This window comes from Lolium perenne, chromosome 2 (assembly GCF_019359855.2).
Source record: "Lolium perenne isolate Kyuss_39 chromosome 2, Kyuss_2.0, whole genome shotgun sequence".
Classification (NCBI taxonomy): Eukaryota; Viridiplantae; Streptophyta; class Magnoliopsida; order Poales; family Poaceae; genus Lolium; species Lolium perenne.
Genome location: NC_067245.2, coordinates 84,131,590 through 84,154,374, shown reverse-complemented (window position 1 = coordinate 84,154,374; position 22,785 = coordinate 84,131,590). Strand labels below are relative to the sequence as shown.

The following is a 22,785-nucleotide window of genomic DNA, read 5'->3' as shown; positions in this document are numbered from 1 at the left end:
GCCTTGGGAAAGACGTTACTGCCCCCGTGGCAAACTTGCAATTTCTGCCATCCATTTATGTTTGTACAGGCCGCCAGAACCCATCTCCTCCCCCGTTCGTTCACGGCAAGGGCGGAGAGCAGCGCCGCCGGCCACAGGAAGAAGACATCAACGCCAAAAGGGCGTGACCCGCCGAAGACCGAGTCTTTCTCGTGGCACCACGCCGACAGCCGCACCTAGGCGGAGAAGGGCCGGCGGCGGCGGGCGGAAGACGGGAGGAGGGGCGGGGAGTAGCAGCCGAAGGGTGCAGCGACCGGCAACTTACAGGTCGCGGTGGCAGGATCGGTCTCCACCGTCGCGCGGGTTCCGGTCGCCGCCCCAGTCAGGAATGGAGGACGAGCGGGGGAATCGCCGGACCTGCGCTTCATATATCCAGGATTCGAGGTACCACATTTGCGTCCACACTTTCTTCTGGCCAATTGTATATATCTAGCGTACATCCAAGCGGGCGGAATCACTGTACCTGCACCTAAGACGCTTGCTGGGTCTTCCCGGCGGCGCCTAGAGGAGCCATGCTGCCCTGGTGACCTCAGGCTGAATGGCGAGAATGGCACGTGTTTGGGGGGTTTCTCGGCTGCATCTGCAAAAGCTGAACCCGAACAGAATTTGCAATAAAAACAAAGATGGTCGCCATTCAAAACATGACTCGTCCAGCACGACGACCTCAGCCTGCTCTGTCGGCGACACCGATACCATCGCTAGTGTACTCGCCGATGTCGACGCAAGTGTGCTGGCTGTTGTCGTCGCGGACGCACCTGCTGATGATGCCGCTGCCTCTAGAGCTAGAGTTGATGCTGATGCCGTGGACGTGGCCATTTTAGCGTCAATCTCGTCGAGGATCATGACTTTGTAAAAGTTGTGCGCTGCTAGAACCTGGGGATCCATTCCCACTGTCGAGGCGGTCAAGAGCATGAAGTCCTCTTTGCGTTTCTTCACGGCGACATGCTCCTTCTCGATCTACATCTTCTCTTCTTTCTTCTAAAGTAGCATCGCCCACCTCTCGTCGGCCTTCTTGTCGCGAATGAGCAGGTTCAACTAGAAATCGACGAGGCATCTGTTGATCGACGACTAGATCTTCTCGGTCGACACTGCTTCAAACGCGGTGGCCTTGGCCGCCTTATTGCCGATAGGGCGCTCTGCCAATGCGGTGAACGGCACATCCAGATCAATGATGCCACCCCTTCGCCGAGGAGATACGCGTCAACCTCCACTTCTCACAGCTTTTGAGCTTGCTATAGCGACACAACAAGCCCAATCCTCCATGGCCTTCTGAATTCTTCCGGTGCAAGCGAAGAGTGTGGTTCAACTAATCAAAGGAAGTGCAAAGACAATCATGCCTAGCCACATAGAAAGAAACGCGAGAAGGGACGGTGGCGCACATACCTGGTCGACGGGGGTTGTGCCGCTATCCGCCCATTACTTGATTTTGAAATGGTAGCCATGGAAGATGTTCACCTGCGCCAGTATGATGGCCTAGCGCGTCGACATTGCCTTCTGGCTCCTCTTCATTACCATCATGGCATAGTCCTTATCGAGGTATTTGCGCTCGACAAACTCTTCCTTGATCCTCGCCCAATAGGCGCCTGATAATGTTGGGACTCCAAGTGAAGACACTCGATGGCAAGGTGGGCTGCTACGTCGGTGCCGAAGAAGATTCCTTGAAGAACAAGACGAAGAGACGAAGAATACAAGGAAAGTCTAGAACTAGGGGCCTTTGTAACCTAGTCGTACCCGGACAGATCTCTCGAGACCTGACTTCCTATACAAGGGCCAGGAGAGGGGCTGCCGAGGGACACACGCAATCTTAGCAATCTTAGCCACCATAAGTCCAGAGCTAGGTCCTTGTAGTACTTAGCCTCTCGACGAGATTACAGTCGAAACCTTAGGCACCCCATTGTAACCCGATATTTTCATAATCAAGATCAGACAGGCAGGATGTAAGGGGTTTTACCTCATCGAGGGCCCCGAACCTGGGTAAATTGCTTTTCCCGCTTGTTTGATAACCGATGTCTCGTGTCAGCCTACAGGATTAAATCTACCCTAAGCCCCAAACGGAGGGCATTGCCGAGGAGTATCCTCGACAACAGGATTTTCCTGTTGTGTAGAGTTATAACTCAAATAAAGGGGTCATTGGTAAATCCCCATAAATCAATGTAAAACATGGTATTATCATCATATATGTTGCAAATATGGGGAAATTCATGCTAGTAAAGGACAAAGTTCATATATGCATTTTACATGCATTAGCGCCATATTTTTTATTGGCGTCGGTGGTCGCGTCGATGCTCACTGTCTTCCATGAGTCGCACATGCACCGATCTTCCAGATCCTTCCACTTGGGCCCTTGTGTTCCCGTCGCTACATTCTTTTTCTTCTTGTCTGCCGTGTAAGGCCGCCCTCTGCATTGACGATTTCCTCTACCTCGACGCCTCCTTCCTCGTCTTCCCCTTCTCCGTCCTCGCCCTCGTCCTCTTCATCATCATCGTCCTCCTCTCCATCCTCGCCCGCCGCCTCCTCTTCCGTGCGCGTCGGCATTCCGTCAAACGGGGTACCGGCGCCTCCCTCGAATTCGAGGGGACCCCTGCGCATAGTGAAGGCAACATCGTTGCCATGTCCTTCGTGACGCCTCTTGTCATGCATCTGGGAGAACATGGCATTCGGGTTGAACCAACCGTGCGGCGCGACGTCAGCGTGAACCGCGGCGTCGCTCTCCCAGGGTGGCTGAAGAAACCTGGCATCGATGGGGAGACCATCCCCGGAATGTACACCGGGCCGCTCTTCGAGCCGTTCCATGGGCTTGCGGTAGTGGCAGCGGTGCGCGAGGCCAGCGCAACGACATGCTTCAGATTGGCAGCTCTCGTCTTCTTCGCACATGCTGACCTTTTCGCTCCGATATTTTGAAACCGTGCCGCACGCAGTGTGCCTCCCATTCCTCCTGGGTCATCGACTCCGGCTTCGTCTTCGGCACCGGCGCCTTTCGCAGCTTCATGAAGGGTGCCTTCACCCCTTTCCGCGCTAGTGCCTTGCCCTTGCCAGTAGCATTGTTGGGGTTTTTCGGCGGCATGTCTACGAGTGGAGGCAACGGTCTAGGTGGGAGAGATCAGCGCTGGGAGGGAGAAATGAAAGAAGTGGCTGACGAAAAAAAAGCAGCGTGAGGGAGGGAAATGGCGGAAGAAATGGAATTTCTTTGTGTGGATGACACGGCTGGCCCGCCACTTGCCGCTTTGTTTTTAGTTGTGTCCGTCGCCCCGCACCCCGTGTGAATGGCATCGGGGTGCCGGACACCGTATTGGGCCGCGTCGGGTCGAGAAGGGCTTTGAGGCGCGCGGTTGTGGGCAGTTGAACGTCCAACACGCCCCAAATCCCTTTGGGGGAAGGTTTGGGGGGCGCGACTACATATGCTTTCGGCCTACCTAGTCAACAAACCAGGATCCAGCCCATCCGTCTACACCCGAGCAACCCCCAAATAACCGCTATTTTAAAGTTCCGAGGGGGAAACGCGACTACGCTATATCTGAGTGACCTTTAAAAAGATCTTAGGGGGTCGAACCCTCACATACAAGGATTTCTTGGTCGACCGGACGGTGCTTCTATCTCGCGAAAGCCCTTGGCGGGAGGAAAGTTTCAGCTCGCGCTTCCCATTTTAGACCGTCCGCCTCCAAGATCCTCCGCCGCCGCCACACGCCGCCTTGGATACCCCCCCCCCCCCCCCCCACACACACACCCTTTCTCAATTACGACTTGTATAAGCTCGCTGGCCGTCTGCTGCACCCCCACGGGGGTCGCCACTTGCGGTATCGATGGGATCCCGTCCATGCTCGTGGTGGAAGTCGTGGCTGCCATGGATCTTGCATGAAGCTTGGGTGTGCCATTGAGCTAGGCGGTCAGTCCCGTCCTCGCCGAAGCAGAAACCGCATGTGCTGCTGATTTGGCCCGCCCTCACCACGAATCAACCATGGCGGTTCTTTGCGTCCCTCGAGAGATCATGACGACTTGTGTGATTCTCCACAATATGATTATCGAGGACGAAAAAGATTTGAACTTGGATTTCTTCTACGACAATGTTGGTAGTCATGTGAAGCCAACAAGAAATCCAGATTGTATCCAACCATTTCTTGAGACATATCGGCAGATTTAAGACTTAGGCACGCAAACTTAACTTTATTTTGATCTCATTGAGCACCACTAGTTGCACTGGCAACATTATGTCGTTTCTATTCATTTGATTTCATATTCATTCATGTGTGATGTGAACCATTATTTGCATTTGGGACCATTCATTATTTGTTTAATTACTTGGATTTGAACTATTGATGTAATTTGGATTATTGTTGTATTATGTGATGTTGTATTATGTGATGTTGAAAACATTCATATTTTAGCGAGTATTTGTGCCATATTTGCATTTTATGTCCAATATCACACATATGAGTTGAAATGCTGAAAATATTGTTTTAAGGTCCGTTTTATTTTGTTGTATCTGCTCGACTGCAGCCTGTGCGAGACCTTAAAATGCGTTTACCGCGCCCTTTATGCTTTAGAGGCCGCGGATATAAGGGGTCTGCTAGAGATGCTCTTACATGCCTCCTAGTGGGGTCTCCTATTTGACGTGTGACGCGAATGAGAACGATCGTCGGAAGCCACTATGGGCTATGGCCCACCATCTTGGTTGCCCTTCTTCTTCTTACCACCTTCATCCTGGCTCCTTCTTCGTCGATCTCCACATCAACAATCCCGCCACCGGTCGTGACTGCCTACCTCTGCCACCCGCATCGCCTCGGCGTCCATCCGCGGCCTCCACTGGTCCACCACCACCCCACCCTTTAACCCCCTCCCGGACACTCACCTTCTTTTTTGGCGCCGGCCACCCCACCTGCATAGCGTCGGAACACTAAACCCCTGCGCCGCGACGGTGAGAGGAACGCCTCGTCTCAGCCTTCTCCGAAGGTCGTCGCCCAACTGTTGCACCTCGCCTTCCTCCCCTCCAGTCGTCTTTCTACTCTATGGTAGCCATCTGAGGTTAACGGGTCAGGCCCACACACCCACACCCCTACGCGCCGCGACGCCAACCTTCGTGTGAAGCGTCAAATAGGATTTGCCTTCCTAGGCCGAATAAGGGGAGCCACCTAGCATCAAATAGTGGCCCTAAGTATTTCTAGATGGGTCACATTTGTGTAGCCATTAACAACTATTTACTTTTTTATTTAAATATAAATCTAAAATATATGTTTTACTAATATTATAATGTTTTTAATAAATATAAAGAAAACATGTGTTGTGTTGGAAATAGGAAGTGCTCGTTAATGTCACAATAAATGTTGTATATTCAAAAGTAAATCTTATTTTACTTTATAAAATTTGTATTTATATGTGAAAACAAATGTTCTCAACTGAGGCATTGTATCCCACCAAAGTTTTGGACACGACAACATATCCTTTATCTTGGTTTTCACTTGACTTCTCTTCACTTATGCAGTTTTGTTAGAATCTTGATTGTTTTTCTGTTTGATTAGGATTGTTTTATAGAACATAGACAATAAGATAAGAATGTAAATTTTGGTTGAAATTTTGTAATATCACATTTGCTCCCCTCCTGTGGATAGCCTCAGTACTTTCACTATTAGAGGCAAATGACAATAATAACAACAACAACAAAGCCTTTATTCCCAAACAAGTTGGGGTAGGCTAGAGGTGAAACCCATAAGATCTCGTAACCAACTCATGGATCTGGCACATGGATAGCAAGCTTCCACGGGGCTCTTTCCATGGCTAGTTCTTTGGTGATACTCCAGTCATTTAGATCTCTCTTTACGGACTCCTCCCATGTCAAGTTTGGTGTACCCCGTCCTCTCTTGACATTATCAGCACGCTTTAGCCGTTCACTATGCACCGGAGCTTATGGAGGCCTGCGCTGAATATGGCCAAACCATATTAGAGGCAAATGACAATAATAACACACATAATTTAATACTTATTATAAAAAATAGAATATTTTTTATTCATACACAAATTAGTGCAACAATTAACATGAAACCCATAAATTTCAAATTTGGGCCAAATAAGGTAACAAACTCAAATATATAAGACAAAACCGAATGAAGTGATGCTAGATGTCCAAGAAATGTTACCGATTAGTCCATGATGGATCAAATGGGTATTTTAATAATGAAAAGGGTGGGAATTATGTAATGTACTCTACCACATTAAATGAGGAAATCTTATATTGTAGCGATTGTTGGGTACTAATTTAATACCCGATCTTCGGTATTCCCCATCTCTTTCTTGGTGTCTTCCTTATTGGTCGTCGGCCATCAGAGAGCTTCGTCAACCCATCAATCTCAATGGAATCATTCCCTGTGCCGTCGCTCCCCGAGGAACTTTTAGCGGAGATCTTCCTGCGTGCGCCTTCCCTTGAAGACCTTGCACGGATCTCCATGGCAAACAACTACTGTCACGACATCATCAGCGACCCCTACTTTGTTCGGTGTGTTCCTTTGCATCGCTACCCTTCCTTCTTCCTTGGCTTCTTCACTAGGGATGGCTTCAAACCTGTGCAGCCACCTCACCCATCTGCTTCCATCTCCAATTTGCTACTCACCGCTTCAGATTTATCCTTCTCGTTCCTTCCGTTCCCTGGTAGCTGGATTGTCCAAGACATTTGTGACGGTCGTGCCCTACTAAGTCGTAGCCATGGAAGCAAGGGAGACCAAGAGAGCATCTTCATGCACCTTGCGGTATGCGACCCTCTGTCCCGTCGCTATGTTCTACTCCCTCCACTACCTGATGATCTATACACCTATGTCCAAGACTTGTGCCACAATGGATTCAATTACAGATGTGAAACTTTCCTTGTTCCTCGCGGTGAATGTGTGGTAGCGGAGACTTCATTCAAAGTGATATGGATGGCACGTGGTCATAAGAAGCTACTTGTCCTAATCTTCTCTTCTGTTGTTGGAAAGTGGCATGCCGTTACATCTCTAGACGGTCAATGCATTGGTAAAGTCATCTCATTCAGTCGTCGTGTGCACTCTCGTCGTAGTTATGCATATGGTTGTTTCTACTGGAAGATGGGTGAGGCACGGAAGGTTCTTGCTCTTGACACAAGGAAGATGGAGTTCTTTTTTTCCAACAGTCCACTTGGCTATCTTGAGTATGATTGTGCCGTTGTAGAGGCAGGAGAAGGTAGACTTGGGATATTTGCTCTCTTTCATCACATGACAGGTACAAGACTTCACCTCTATTGCACAACTAAGAAAAAGGAAGCTTGGAGCACCGATGAGTGGTGCTTGGAGAAGACAATACAGTTGCCACCCACTGCGCATGACTACCGCATCATGTGTGCAACTAATGGGTACTTGTTCATGCAATACACTCAAGGCTCCTCGTACCCCAGTTCAAAATATGGATATATTTTGATGGGTGTGAAGACTTTTCTCTTTGAGAGATTCTATGAAACAAATCGCCCTTCTTCGTTTCCTACTCCATATTTTGGTTTCCCACCATCATTGTCACCACCAAGTATATGAAATGGTAAGTTTTTTATCATGGTATTTTTTCCTTAATGTACCTACTTCGTCGATAGTGTGCTTCTCTATCAACTGACTTCCTTAGATGCAAAAGCTATTGTAGTTGCAACCTAATGCATCACCTGTGGCCATAAAGTAGCTTTCTAAAATGGAAATTTGACCTCCTAGTTTGTTAGATGGAGATGTAATTGGTAAATTATTCTTCCATTTTATTTCTTTCTTGGCATCAATGATAAACTGATTTTTTGAAGTGAATAAAAGTGAAACATGCAGTCAAATTAACAAAGCTTATAAACTTAGAAAACTTGGCTATACTGGCCATACTTTGAATCTTCGAAATTGTGTATACCAGACTTCATACTTACCAGCTCACTCAAAGAGTTTCTTTTTGTACGCGGAATGTCATTGGAGTACAAATATGGTTGTATGACCATGATTATGTTATTCTAATGGTTGAGCTTGATTTCAAATATTAGATCACGTATTGAAAATTGGATTACCTTTAGTGTTTGAACATGCATTGTAGGGTATATTTCCTTTTGTGTACTAGACAACTATTAGACTGAATACCTATAGTTAGAGGCTAGGGTTTGTATAAGTATCTCAAATAGTTGGTTAATAGAGATCGAAGAGAAAATGGTCAGACTCGATTCTGTGCATATATAATTCTAATAGCTCTCTTCCAGAAAGACACTTGCAACTACTCACATGTCTTGATATGTTATTAGCAAGATACCACCACTTCCAAAATATCTTTGCTTGTTTCTATGTCTTGGTACTAGTGCTAGATTATTTCTTCATGCATTAACAATCTTCACTTTCACTTTCTCCCTCGCATCACAAAAAATTATGGTGTCTCACACTCTTAGTAACAAGGCTGGTCGACTACTAGGTACTCTAAGTCTCCAAATAACCGACACATCGCATTGAGTTGATTGTTTGACTATCTAATTAGAAATCATATCGGCTGCTCCAACACAAAAATGATGTAATCCTTAATTATACTATGTTTTTGAGATGAATATTTGTAATTTCTTACCAGTGAGTATATGCATTAATAACATAAAGGACACTATTAAATTTGTATTTTGGAATTACTTTTATATGACATTGCTATTTTTTTTGCGGGTATATGACATTGCTATTAACACTACATCTAGAAGAAAATTTACTAGAGACTGCCAAGGGCAATCACAGTGCACCGCACTAGCACTACCACTCTTCGAATAATTGATTGTTAGAAAAAAAATGACTAGCACAATGCACCGCATTATTACTATTTTAATAATTGATCCATAAAGTAAACAAGCGCCAAATAAGACAAACAAATTATAGATTCAGCTGTATATAGCTTGCGTCTATTTTCTGGTGATAAAAAAATCATGTGTGTCTTCTATCTGTTTAGCAATATATAGTCATTTGTGATAATCTATGTCTTAATTTATGAGTACCATAAAATATTATTGATTTGTCGAATGGTGGAAGCAAATGGTATTATTGCTTCGGTATAACAAGGTTCTATAACTACGTCTGGTTGAATATGCAGAATTGTTTCGCTGTGATGCTCGGAGCTTGGATATCTAGCATCAAGCTGTAGTGGGTGATGAGGCTGGCCATGGTATCATGCTAGTGCTGGAAAATCTGCGCAGGACGATCCTAAGCATGAGTATTGCTACCAGGCAATGAGTGCCATTTAATTTTTTACTTCATTAGTCAAACTTTGGTTGTGTCATTTCAATGCTTCTGTTAGTGTGATAGAAGCAAATGGCAATGAGTGCCATTTAATTTTTACTTCATTAAGTCAAACTCTGGTTGTGTCATTTCAATGCTTCTGTTAGTGTGATAGAAGCAAAGACATCTTGTAAGAGAAAATGTCCGTGTAAGGTTGGAATGCTCCTGTGACGCAACATCAGTCCTTGGATATTTAGATATTTTTATTTTGGAGTTCTAATGGGCTTGCAGCCAAGCTGAGTCTCTGAATTATTCAGTAGCTTTGTCGTACCGCAGTTTTGCCGGTCTAAACTTCGGTGTCCAAATAAATGGCGCTTAGTGTGAACTTAGCTAACTGGTGTGTGCTTTCTCTAAAGATGGAATATCATTCTCGTTGTGCATCACTGGTATGTCATTCTGTTATGTTCTGTGTGTAGTGGTAGTTGCTTTTGTATATTGTCATTTAGCTTGCGGAGTATGTTCTTCAAGATAACTGTTCAACATGGCAGATATAGACTCCTATATGCAAATGTTATGTTTGTTTCAGGAGCGTGAAAGTTGATGTGCTCTAATAGGATGGGACTGTCAACCAGAAAAAAACTAACAGAAATTGCAGGAATTGTATGTCTCAGTTTGTAAACTGACTTTGGCTTGAGTGCTTGACTAATACTACTCTGCGTTTGGAAGCAAATCAGTTGATCAGTTCACTTTGTACATGTTCTGTTAGTCTTTGTTTTGGTCTGGTCAAAACATATAGAGACGATACTTTCTAACATAACCTAGGTTTTGCTCGACCTTCAAGTGTTGTTGCTGCTTACCTGAAATGTTTATTTTTTTTTTTTTTTTCCTTTTACCGAGAGATCTTCTTCCGTTCGTACGAGAGTTCTTGAATTCGTAAACGATGTCTTCTCTCGAAAAGGCCACTTTTTAAAAGGGTCTGTATACTTCATGAAGTGTTAAATGAAATTCACATGAAGAAACCTGGGGCGCTTTTTCAAATTGACTTTGAAGAAACCTGGGGCGCTTTCCAAATTGACTTTGAAAAGGATTTTTACAAGATCAAATGGTCTTTCCTTCTGCAATTAATGGAAATGAAAGGCTTCCCTAGGATACTAATTGACTGGGTAATGAAAGCGGTTACAAGTGGAAAAATTGGTATTTAAATTCATAGTTTGATAGGACCTTACTTCAACACATACCAGGGTTTAAGGCAGGGTGATCCACTTTCACCTAATCTTTTTGACTTGTTGGTTGATGTATTAGCTAAAATGATTGATAGAGCACAAGCACGGGGATTAGTATCTGGTTTGGCGTACAATTTGATTAACAAATGTGTGGCCATTTTGCAGCATGCATATGACACCATACATTGTTTTGAGAATGATTTAGAAAGGCTAGAAATCTAAAAGTTATCATGTGCTTATTTGCACAAATATGTGGTCTTAAGATAAATTTTCACAAGAATGTTATTTATTGCTTATTTCTTAGGGCAGGATGTGGATAATTCTTTTGCTTTTCAATAGATCCTGACTTGCAACTCAGGAAAACTCATGCTGAAGTATTTAGGTGTTGGCTTGATGAGAAGAGGTTGAAACGAGCGATTGGAGACCGCTAGAAGAGGTTGACAAGGGAAGATGCTCCCCATTGGAGCAGGGTCATTTTGACTAATTCTTCCCTTACTAGCATCTCACTATACATGCTATCCGTCTACAGGCTACATGTGGGCTCTAGAGAAAAGATGGATAGAATCAGATCAAGTTTCCTTTGGATTCTTTTTTAAATGGAGGTAAAAACTTTGCCTCATTTATTAATTAAAATTAAGAAGAGGGTGTACAGCTTTTAGGAGAAAATCGAGTGAAAACGTACAACAACGGGGCCAAGCCCACACAAACATCACACCTAAACACACTCACAACCAAGCCTAACAAAGACCTGAACAATAGGACCTCACCCACTCTACCTAACACAAGAGGCCACAAAGCAGACACGAACGAATACCCCAAACAAGACACTCCAACACCGCGCAGACAAAGTCAAGCCATGACATTGTGGGGTATCCACCAATCAAATGTGGATCCAGGGTAGGCCACCGTCAAGGTGGCGAGAAAAATGCAAACCTCTCTAGCGTCGATAGCTACGGGGACCGTTGCCAACGGTCCTCACTTAGCAACCTCATCACCAATAGGGAACACATGTCTGCTGGGTTCAGGCGAGAGAGACTGCAGCGTCAATAAGACCACTCTTTTCAAAACGCCTGACGGCGAAGAATCGACAAGCGAGATCTTGTACGAGTCAAACCTCACTTCCTCGACGGAAGGAGGCATAACCACAACCACCACACAACTCCATGAGGCATGATCTGCATGACCGGAGCCGTGACCATCGATCTCTTCCTAGCATGAGGAGAGAAGCAACCATAAAGGCCTGCTGGGCTCGCGCCCACTTTGCCAACATTAGGCAGAAACAAAGGATCGTAGGCGTCCAGGAGAGCCTTCCCAACGCAGCTTCCGCCCGCTCCAGAAACCCCCAATCACTAGCAGCAGGCCGTGCAAGGAGTCAACAACCTCGTGAAGAGGAGGGACGGCCTCCATGTAATAACTCAACTTGCTTCTCCAAAGCGGATTGCATATCCGAGATGGTGCTCCGGTGATGGCACCAGACAATCTTGCTAAGCGTTATTGTGGAAGCGTTTGGGAAACCCCAAGAGGAAGGTGTGATAAGCATAGCAACAAGTTTTCCCTCAGTACGAAACCAAGGTTTAATCGACCAGTAGGAAAAAGGAGTGACTTCTGAAGGTGTTGCTGGCTAACTAGTGGCAGGGCGCACTACCGTCATCAGCAACAACGTGGAACCTACACACAACACAACCAAAGTACTTTGCCCCAACTTGCAGTGAGGTTGTCAATCTCACCGGTTTGCTGAACACAAAGGATTAGACGTATCAAATGGAAGGAGATGTTTGCACAAAGTAAACAGAACATAATTGCAGTTGAATTTATCAGTAAAGGAAATAGGACCGGGGTCCACAGCTCACTAGAGGTGTCTCTCCATAAAGAAATAACATGTTGGGTGAACAAATTACAGCTGGGCAATTGACAGAATATCGATCGACACATGACAAGATGATTACTATGATAATTTGGTATTGGGAATTACAACATAATACATAGACCGTAATCTAACTGTGTCTATGACTAATAATCCACCTTCAGGTTAGCGTCTGCACCCCTTCCAGTATAAAGTTGCAAGCAACATACTATCACATTAAGCAACGTGTGTAAAGTAAACAATAGAATTGCTCTTGGATAAAACATTAATGGGTTATCCCTAGTAGCAACAACAAACTAGAGGCATGAACCTACTATCGAGAATAAATACCCCCTTTTGAAGTCGCAAGCGTCCAGTTGACCAGAGTTTCTACTAGCAACGGATAGCATGCAAGATCACAAATATAACATATGACAAGATCATCAATAGATGGTGTGACATTACACATTACATATGTTTTGTTTCGCGTGATGATCTACAGCACCAAGCCACCAAGAATGAACTATAACATCGAGACAAGCAGAGACTAATCAGGAAGAAGCAGTTGGTGCGGCATGGTCTCTCAGACGCAGGCAACTCCAGCGGGCACCGGCGTGGCCTTCCCGCCATCTTCCAGCTTCCTCATCTTGGCGCGGTGATCATCGGCCGTCGCAGCAGAGGCGCTCTCCTGCCTCTTCCTCTTTGCCTCCTCGGCGGCGTCAGCGGGCGGCCGCCATGTCGAGCGTGCGCTGCACCATCTCCATGGCGGTGTCCTTGAGAAGCTTGTTGGTCTCGAACGCGGCCGCGCTTCCGCACTGGTGCCCGGACAAAGCCGGCCAGATACCGCGTGACGGAGGCGATCGGCCGCGGCGTGGCGCTGCCCGGAGAAGTCGACGAGGGAGGCGGCGTGGATGGCGTCGTCCATGCCGACGGGGTCGTGGTCGCCGCGGCGCCTCCCCGACGCGCCGGTCCTGTCGGCGAGGCCGACGCGCAGCTCGCGGCCACGCAGGAGGTGGCCGTGCAGGTTGCGGCAGGCGCTCTGCGCCGTGGCGTCGTCAGCGTACTCGACGAAGGCATAGCCCTTGCGTTTGCCCGTGGCGGCGTCGGCGGCGAGGCGGAAGGAGAGGACGGGGCCGATGAGCTCGCAGGCGTCGAGGACCTCCTTCTCGGCGGCGTGGAAGGCGATGTTGCCGACGTAGACAACGCGACTGCAGCGGCAGTTGGCGGCGGCCGCGGCGAGGCTGTCCATGATCGAAGACGAGCTAGGGCAGAAAGGGATGCGATCTAGATGAGCTAGGGCGTGTGGGTAGAAGGGAATCGAGACGGGCTTGCCGGATGAATGCTTGGCTACGTATGGATATATGGAAGTGAATCACACCGTTCTCGACTCGGGATCGGAGTTCTTGTTTTTGGAAGCGCGTCCTGGCGTAAAGTCGGTTTCCAGCGGGCAGACTCGGCGTCGGCTGCACGCGGGAATTCTCAACAGGCTTTGCGTTCAAAATCATGTGCTTAAGAAGAGAGACACTGTAACATTATAAACGCGAGTTATATCTATACCTAATAATAAAAGCAAAAGAGCTTCTTGTTGGTCCAGCTTTTTCTACCCCTGATTTTTAACCGAAATTACAGCACTGCCACCGCTTAAGTGAAGAAAAACGATTCGTTTCTTATGTTTCATCTGTCGCTGTTTTTCTTCGTCCATATCATCGCCTGGCCGCCGAAGTGGGCCATGAACTTTCCCGAACGCGGCCCAACCCAGCCAACGCCTGCACCATCGCGTTCTACACCCCTATCAACGTTACCCCGAGCCCCCGATGGCCCATTGCGTTTCTTGACGTATACGAGTAGGACACGTTCGGATGAATTTCGAAAAAAGAGAGATCCTTTATAATCCAATCCAATCAGCAGAAACAAGGATCGAGATCAAAGTTTCGTTGCCGTCAAAATTTATGAAGGTATCGGAATTCAACAGCTACCGCTGGTGGAAGTCATGGTCCAGCCAGATCCGTGGAAACCGTGGTTGAGCACCTCCAAAGCGCCGGCGCCGTGTATGGGGGATATGGAGTGCAAGGATGCCACCGTCGGGCACGACGACGGCAAAGAATAGGAGGAGTATGGTCGTATGGATGGTGACATGCCCTCCGTCAGATCCAACGCCACGGGATGCAGGAGTTCTTCGTCCAATTCGAACTTAGACGCTGCGTCACAGCATGGGACCCCTGATTACTTGCCCGAAGAACCTGCGCCTTTCATGTCGGAGATAATACAGATGGGTCGTGGCAGCAATGGACGTCACAGCTAGAACGAATTTCGGGATTTCCTCAGCTTAATAGTTATCTTGGACTGTGATTTTGGGTATTCCTGATGGGAAGTGGCTGAAGCATTCTAATGGAGACAAAGTTCAGTAGCAATGTTGATGTGAAGCGTCGCTCTGTTCTTGGCATCCGAAGGAGATGAATGATGAAGGATTCAAAAGTTGGATAAATGTGTTGCCTTCAAAGCTAATTAATATAGAATTCCTTTGTTCAGGACACTAGACAAGGTAGTGGTCAATGCATGGTGAATCAATCTTCTCTACTAGCTATAACCCGGAGGGATATACTCACTGAATAGTCTGAATAGCTGTTAAGAGCATCTCCACTGGCGGTTCCGATAGCGTTTTAGGGGCCGGCAGCGAAAATGGGCTCACACCAGTGTGCCCCAAACGGCGCCGGTGCTTTTTCGAGCCTAATAGAAGTGCCGGCAACCCCGTGCCGGCCCCTGACGAAGGGCGCGAATCGGCGCGCCGGCGCCTCGCGGAACGACGGTTTTCGCTGGTGGGGGCGCCTTGTCAGCGAGAGGAAGCGGCGGTTCGCATCGGAAACGACACGGGGAGGTTGGTCGTCGGTGTTAATGGCCTCCCGCGCGGACCCAAGCAGCGAGGGCGGCGACTGGCCATGCGGCATCCACCTACCTTACCCACGTGCCTTCAATGCGCGTCCGCCGCCTCCCTTAAAACCCCAGCGGCGCGCACTTCTCTCTATTCCCCGCCTTCCAACCCTAGCCGCCGTCGTCCAACCACCGTGCAAACCTCCCACGCACCCCGTCGACGATGGCGCACAACGACGAGGCCGGCGGCAGCGGCGTGCTCCGCTCGTTGCAGCTCAACCTCGACGAGGCCGACGTACTGTACTGGCACCGCATCCCCGTGCCAGTAGAGTACAAACTGCCGCACGGCTGGCCCGTCTCCAACGGCGGCTTCACCGTGCCACGGTCGCCACCGCCAGGACCACAGACGCGGGCCCTCGCCAGGGAACGGGGGAGCCTGATGATGACGGAGCAGAGGAACTTGCCGGACAACGCGGTCGACAACCCAGCCTGGGCATAGCGTTTCGAAGACGAGTGCGCCATCGAGCTCGCGCGGGCGACCGATCGCTCGCGCGGGCGACCGATCGCTCGCGCGGCCTCTTCAACACCGTGGCCGCCGTGCCTGGTGGTACGGCTGCGACGTTGACACAACCGTTCGCCTGTACGGCTTCCGCCTGCACGTCTGCGGCAAAGGCAACGGGACCCGATGTACTTCCCGCAGCGGTGTGCATGGCGCCAGCAGCGTCGACTCTGCAGAGGGCACCGGAAAGGACCCCTACGTGCGGAAGCTCACGCACAGGATCGTCATCTGTCATCGCTCGGACGCGCTCGGCCGCCCGCGCCTCCTTCCGGAGGCGTCGTCATTCGCGACGAGGCAAGGCGCGCATCCTCTGCTCTGGCCCGTCGGATGACGGGGTCGGGCCGCTGCCCCCCGTGTCAAGGAGGAGGACGCCGCGGTCTCGCCACCACTTCCACTGGCGAAGAAGAAATGGTGGGAGAAGGAGGCGGAGGCGCAGGCGGACCTCCGTGGTGACGATGACGAGGAGGAATTCCTCGGACTAAAGTGCATGGCCGGCCACTCTGTCGACGAGGACTACCAGCATATTACGCTGGACCTGCAGCAGGCGGCAGTGTGATCCGCCAGGGATCACGACGCCAACTTCGTCGACCTCGCCGGACCATCGGAGCTGTCGGCGCCAAAGGAGGAGAAGGCCGACGAGGACGACAACTGGTCCTTTGGGGCATCCAGCGACGCCGACGACGAACTAGACTTCAGCGCCTTCGACTCCCAGCACCGCTAAATGTTTTTTTTTAGTTTTTAGTTTAAATTCACGTTAAATTTGTATAATTTTCGTTCGAACTTCGTATGAATATCATTTTCAAAATTAGATTTTAACTTTCAAAATCTACCGGGACCGCCGGTTTGGAGACGCCGGTGTGGGAACAGCATCCCTAAATAGAGGATGCTATGCCGGCGCCTATTTTGGGGCCGCTGGTGGAGACACTCTCATGGCGCCAATTGAGTTAGAGAGTGACTGTTGTGATGCTGTACTGGAACGCGGCCGGCGCTGGCCAGCTGGATGCTGCTACTAGATGTGTTCGGGAAAAAAAAATTGTGCTTTGCTAACGTTGTTTGTGCTTTGCAATTTTTTTGTACCAAATCTTTCTCATCTAATCTTTCATTTGCTTTTCATTTTAGTTTTAGTTGATTTCAAATTGTAATGTGCAAATTTTAGCATAGCTATGTCATTTTTGTTGCACTGAAATACAAGGAAATAATAAATAATAATAGAATACTAATATAAATTTAAACCTAATATACCACAAAGCATACCCACTGGCCTCAAAAAGGACTCAACAGGCTTCGTCGACAGGTCATTCATGGACAATTGCTCACAAAGTGCCGCAACGAATGTCTTTATCGAGATCCTAAATGTGAGCATTAGGAACTACATCGTGTTTAGTGACATTATAGGGAGGTTGGGTAGTCGAAGAAGACGATGTGCGACCACAAGCACAATAAACGCTACGACCACTTCATTGACCACCAGGAGATGGAGGTGGCTATTGGTGACATGAAGAGTAGCTACACAACAGTGCTCAAACATGTTATCAACTCAATGCATCCGGTGACCGTTAACTGTTGCAATGCATTTTTCCCCGGTGCATCGCACGGGCAATTTTCCTATAATCTACCAATGGTGTTCGCGCAGGTTTTAGGCGGTTTCAAAAGCCCGGCCAGTACAAGTTTCACTCTCCAGAAAAGAAAGAAAAGATGGAGACGAACTACACAACAGCGGCCAGAGAGGATGAAAAGACCTAGCTAGAGAGGCTAGAGTGGCATAGTGCTGAAGAGGCCATGCCTGCTATATTAGCTTCAAGAAAGGCGACATTTATATAAGAAAACATGGTTGGTTGCTGCAACTTTCTGAAACATTGACACGGAAAGAACTGTAGTTTGTTGTTCATTTGTAGTTCGAAGAAATATCTCGGTAAATTTAGTACTAGTTCAAGACTGTTGTCCGTTTTAGCATCCTCAAGACTGACAGTTCAACATGACCAACACTGACAGTTCAACATGACCAACACTGAAGGAGACATAACAATCGTATGTAGCTTCTAAGACGAAGCGGACACAGGGGTGAAGCAAACCGACAGTGAAAATAATCTTTAAATCAATGTGAAAACTCGCAGAAAATATGTCAAACGATGTGAGAATCAGACTGTCTGCAAGACGTACACATTGGCCACAAATATGTACAAAGTAATCGACAGTGTTACATTCAACTGGCATTACTCCTCCAGTTTCGCTACTCACTGCTCACGCAATTTGACAGATAATATTGTCAGAAAATGGTACACAATATTGAACGCCAAACAGGATAAAATGAAAGAACACAGAACAAAACAGATGCCACCAAAACAACAAACCAGAAAATTCATGTCTCCTTTATCTATATCTGTAATCCAAGTTTGCAGAGGAGGAAGTGTACGATGTCATTACAGGTGCTGCCGCCTCCACCAGAGGCCATCTTGATTTCTCCTTCCAGACAGGTAGTTTAATCTTGGATAGTTGCAGTGACGACCATGAGAATCTGGCACATGATCTCACACCTCATACAACAAGATCGCACCAATCAGTTTGAGTTATGGACTTGAATGTCTGCTCTTTGATCTGACTAGTGACTACGACTCCACTGAATCTATCTGACAGAGAAAGAAGACAGCAGATCAGAGAATTGAGAAGAGTTCATAACTGAAAATGCTTGTATGCAAATATGAACGGGTTATAGGTACTGTATGTGGCAAAATATAGGATTGGTAAACTTATGAGGAAGACATCTGTAACATTCCATAAATACAAGGACTTCAAAAAGCACACAGAATGCATTGCAGACGTTCATTTAATTTAGTTTTTGCCTACTGGTAATATTGATCTCAACTGATTTGAGAAATGCAACAGCCGCACTCGAATTATGTGTTTACCAAAATAATTTTATTGCACAACTAGAAAACATAGCCAGAGATAGACAGGTAAACATAAAGAAATGAATCACAAAGTTAAATAATACAAAATCAGTAGCCTGATAATCAATTAATGTGCCCTCTAGAACAGAGATTCAGGTGAGTGAACAAGGGCGCCCGCCACCTCTCTAACTGATCTTGAAAGGCTGATTTCAAATTCTATGGCTTCTAAGCACAAGTGATTGCTACTTGAATTCGAAGTCCATTAAACTAATAATCAAGTTCACCAGTTCAATTTTGCTCACATCATATACAGGAGACTGATTCCTGATACAATTCAGAGTAATAATTCACGCTCTAAATTGCAAGCATGTCAGTTAAATGGATCTATTTCTACATCATGAGAAATTTTAACTTATTCCTTCTCTGTTAGCCTAACCATAAAAAGTCAACTATAAAATAGTTGTTGGAGCCAAGGCAACACACAATATACCAAGGAAATGCAACCAAAAGGAAGAAGATGTGAAGCGTTGTTTGCAAAGTTTTGGCAGTGTGCCTATATTCTTGAAAGCCGAATTTGGGGGGGTCCGCCCAGATATATTTCTTATCATGATTGTTCACATTAGATCACACAGTGACATTATATAAAAGAATTGCTCACAGACAAGACAATACTGTCCGTTCATAGTGACTTATGCTCTACGGATGAAGTCTCCAAATAATGGATGGATATGAGGCTACTAAAGAATATATGATGGCGCAAGACCCTCTCATTTACTTATTTATTTGTCTGATTATCTTAAAAATGGATATAGTACATTAGAACTCTCGAGCAGACAAGCAAATTAAATTGCCCCTCGGTTACATTTGCTTTCCCAAAAACTCGGGAAAAATCAACACGATCATTTAAACAAGAATTACCAATAATGAACAATAGCATCATAGAAGGTGTGTGATAACTATGCAGGTACTACGGAGATAATTAGAATGCATTAGAAAGCTTACGGCTTCAGATTGTCTGTGACGACAGCGACGGTGGGAAGTTGGTATATATGTGAGCGCGCAGGATGTGATGCTTCAGCCTGCACACGCTCTGAAACTGCAAGGTCTTGACATCCAGTGAGAAGCATTCCACGTCCGCCATCTGCAACGATGAGCTCTCTTCTTCTGATCTTATCAGTAGCAAGTACCTCTCCGTTGCGCTTCTCAGGTAATACCGGTACCCAGAATCCAACGGGATAATTCTCTCCATCTGCCACCGGTTGTTGGACCTCTGAGGTCCATCGTTGTTGTTTCGCCTGATGGTGTAGTAGAGGTCAAACGTGCTGCCCGCGACATTTTCACGGACAGAGAACATCCCGGGCCTGCCTCCCCCCGCATCCACAATGGCGATCGGCGGCCTTCGGCAGCCAGGCGGGAGGTCGGCGATTGAGAACTCCATCGTTGTGGTGTCGAGCGTGAGGAGCTTCTCTCTCCAGTCCATGACCCAGTAGAAGCAGCCGCAGGCGTACTGTCGCCCGAAGAATACGGGGCTCTTTGACGACGCTGTGGACACGCCCGTGCCCGCTAGCAGGTCGGCCCAGCCCTGGGACGCGACGGCTCGCCATTCTCCGGTGGTTGAGGAGAAGAGGAAGGCGACCAGCTTGGTTTTGCACTGCGCCATCCAGATGACTCTGAAGGACGTTTCTGAAGTCTCATCCGCTTGGGATGGGGGGGCGAGGAAGGGCTCGCACCAGCGCTGGAACTCCACGCGTTGCGGGTGCTCCACGGAAGCGGCCAGGTCGTCGGGGATCGGGGGAAGCTGGAGGCACCGCCGGTGCAGAGGGTCGCAGACCGCGAGCTCCGTGAAGACGGGGGACGACGGATCCTCGGCGTCGTCGTCCTCGGGGGTGCGGTCGAGGAGGACGCGGCCGTCGCGGACGTCCCGGACTTTCCAGCCGTCGTCGTGGGACGGGAGGAAGGAGTAGGAGAAATCGGCGGCGAGGGAGACGGCGCGGGCGGCGGGCGCGGAGGTGTGGGGCGGGAGGGCCGGGTGGAAGCCGTTGTGGTTGAGGAAGCCGAGGAATGGCGCGGCGTGGAGGGAGCGGAGGCGGCGGAGGAAGGCGCGGTCGGTGACGAGGCGGCGGAAGGAGGCGCAGGCGGCGGAGGCGCGGACGAGGTCGGCCGGGGTGGGCAGCAGGAGGAAGATCTCCGCCAGGAGGTCGTCGGTCACCGGCAGCGAGGTCACTTCCTCCGCCATTTCCTGGGCTGTCGCCGGTGGTGTGGAAGAAGGAAATAGCTTTTCCGTTGGCAGATCGGAAGCCTGGAAGTCAATGTCTGAAAGCAGCTTCTCTCAGACCATGTCTAACCTTTCTTTAATTCTGCGTGACCAAGTCGAAATTTTCTCTGAATCTGCGTGACCAATTCTAAGGTAACAGGTCGTTTGGTATCCATCATTTGGCCTGGAATCCTGGAATTCATTTTGGAATTTCACAGGTGGGTTGTTTGGTTGCCACAGAATTGTGCTGTCATTTCATTTAGGAATTCTAGCAAAATGACTCCATGGGTAAACATGATTCCAAGCTGAAACCTGTCATTTGCAATTCTCTCTGGAAGCCTCTACACATTCAATATTGAATTCTGCTGTCATTTACAATTCCTGTGGCAACCAAATAAGTGTATATTTCTGAAATTACAATGTAAATGAAATGAATACATGTATTCATTTTCAAATGCTACAAACGAAATGAAAGCATGGCTTCCAAACGACCTCTAAGGAGAATTTGAAAGTTCAGAACCGATTTACATTTTTCTTTAGAATTCGTGGCTCTTGTCCTGAACTGGCTGCTCAAGGGGGACGCCAACACTACCTTCTTCCACGCGATGGCAAATGGTCGGAGGAGGAAATGCATGATCTCGAGACTTGTCTCCGACGCAGGAGTCATCTCGGAGCCGCGTGCCCTCCAGGACCACATTTACACATTCTACCGCAACCTGATGGGTGCGGAGGGGGAGGCCCGCGTTTTCTCTCTTGCCACTACCCTCTGGGACCAGCTGGGGCGGGTCTCAGAGGAGGAGAACGATGGGCTCATGCTGCCCTTCACCGGAGAGGAGCTGGACAAGGTGCTCGCTAGTATGCGAGTGGAGACGGCACCTGGGCCTGACGGGTGGCCGGTGATCTTCTTCAAGAAGTTCTGGTCACTAACCAAACCCTATATCCTCGCCATCCTCAATGGCTTCGCCTTGGGGCGCATAGACATTGTGAGGCTCAACTTTGGGGACCTCTCTGATTCCCAAAGTCCAGGGTGCAGACGATATTCGGCAGTTCCGACCTATTCCTCTCATTAATGTGATCTTTAAGTTTGTCGCCAAAGCCTATGCTATTTGTGTCTCCCCTATAGCTCACCGTGTTATCAGCCGCACTCAGTCCACCGTCATTAAGGGCCGGCACATCCTTGAGGGGATCGTCTCCCTTCAAGAGATCATCCATGAGACCAAGTCTAAGAAACTCAGGGGAGTTTTTGTTAAACTGGACTTCGAGAAGGTGTTTGATCGTGTCAACTAGCAGTTCCTTCGAGAAGTCTTACACATGAAAGGCTTTGACCCGGGGTGGGTCCATCGCGCCATGACTCTGGTCTTGGGGGGGCAGACGGCGATCACGGTCAACAGGGAAGTTGGGAACTACTTCCGCAATAGCCGCGGCGTCCGCCAGGGGGGTCCGCTCTCCCCTCTCCTCTTTGACTTTGCGGTTGAGGCCCTTGCTGCCATTCTCCAGGAAGCCTCTAGGGCTGGTCACATTGCAGGGGTGGTCCCACACCTGGTGGATGGGGGCATCACCCACCTGCAATATGCCGATGATACGATCATCATGCTCCAACCGGATGCGCTCGAACTTGCGAACCTTTAGTTCCTCCTTCTCTGCTTTGAGAACATGTCCAGTCTTCGCATAAACTTTTGAAAGTATAGAGATGGTAAACCTAGAGGGGGGTGAATAGGTTTCTACAAGTTTTAATTCTTTCTTTGCAATATTAGGCTTTGCGGAATATAAAGGTGAGCCTAATGCAAACTAGGTGAAGCAACCTATATGAGGATACAACTAACTCGAGCACGAAGGCTCTCACAGGCAGTTAAATCACAAGTAAGGAGTTCGGTTAGAGATAACCGATAGCACGCGGAGACGAGGATGTATTCC

General features: G+C 48.1%; 2 protein-coding genes and 1 pseudogene across 4 annotated transcripts; 1 reads left to right on the top strand and 2 right to left on the bottom strand.

The window, feature by feature from the left end:
- The first annotated feature begins 65 nt into the window (after nucleotides 1-65).
- LOC127333128 (uncharacterized) lies at nucleotides 66-9,552 on the top strand. Of its 2 annotated transcripts, none has more exons than XR_007870991.1 (2): nucleotides 66-423; nucleotides 9,112-9,552. XR_007870991.1 is itself a non-coding variant. In XM_051359439.2 (2 exons), exon 1 carries the CDS (start codon nucleotides 6,381-6,383, stop codon nucleotides 7,563-7,565), a length of 1,185 nt encoding a protein of 394 aa, XP_051215399.1. In that variant the 5' UTR covers nucleotides 628-6,380; the 3' UTR covers nucleotides 7,566-7,569; nucleotides 9,112-9,552. The 2 variants fall into 2 exon arrangements, 1 of the variants encoding a protein (XP_051215399.1); XM_051359439.2 differs by lacking the exon at nucleotides 66-423 and adding an exon at nucleotides 628-7,569.
- A 3,392-nt stretch (nucleotides 9,553-12,944) lies between these two features.
- Nucleotides 12,945-13,642, bottom strand: LOC127328693 (uncharacterized; annotated as a pseudogene).
- Nucleotides 13,643-17,861: 4,219 nt separating this feature from the next.
- On the bottom strand, nucleotides 17,862-20,952 carry LOC127333126 (uncharacterized). 2 transcript variants are annotated; one of them, XM_051359435.2, is made up of 2 exons: nucleotides 19,620-20,952; nucleotides 17,862-18,352 (listed from the first exon to the last, which is right to left on the bottom strand). In XM_051359435.2, the coding sequence occupies exon 1, from the start codon at nucleotides 20,851-20,853 to the stop codon at nucleotides 19,624-19,626; it is 1,230 nt and encodes a 409-aa protein (XP_051215395.1). In that variant the 5' UTR covers nucleotides 20,854-20,952; the 3' UTR covers nucleotides 17,862-18,352; nucleotides 19,620-19,623. The 2 variants fall into 2 exon arrangements, with proteins under 2 accessions (XP_051215395.1, XP_051215393.1); XM_051359433.2 differs by having other exon boundaries at nucleotides 17,862-18,356; nucleotides 19,620-20,951.
- Between the last annotated feature and the right edge of the window lie 1,833 nt (nucleotides 20,953-22,785).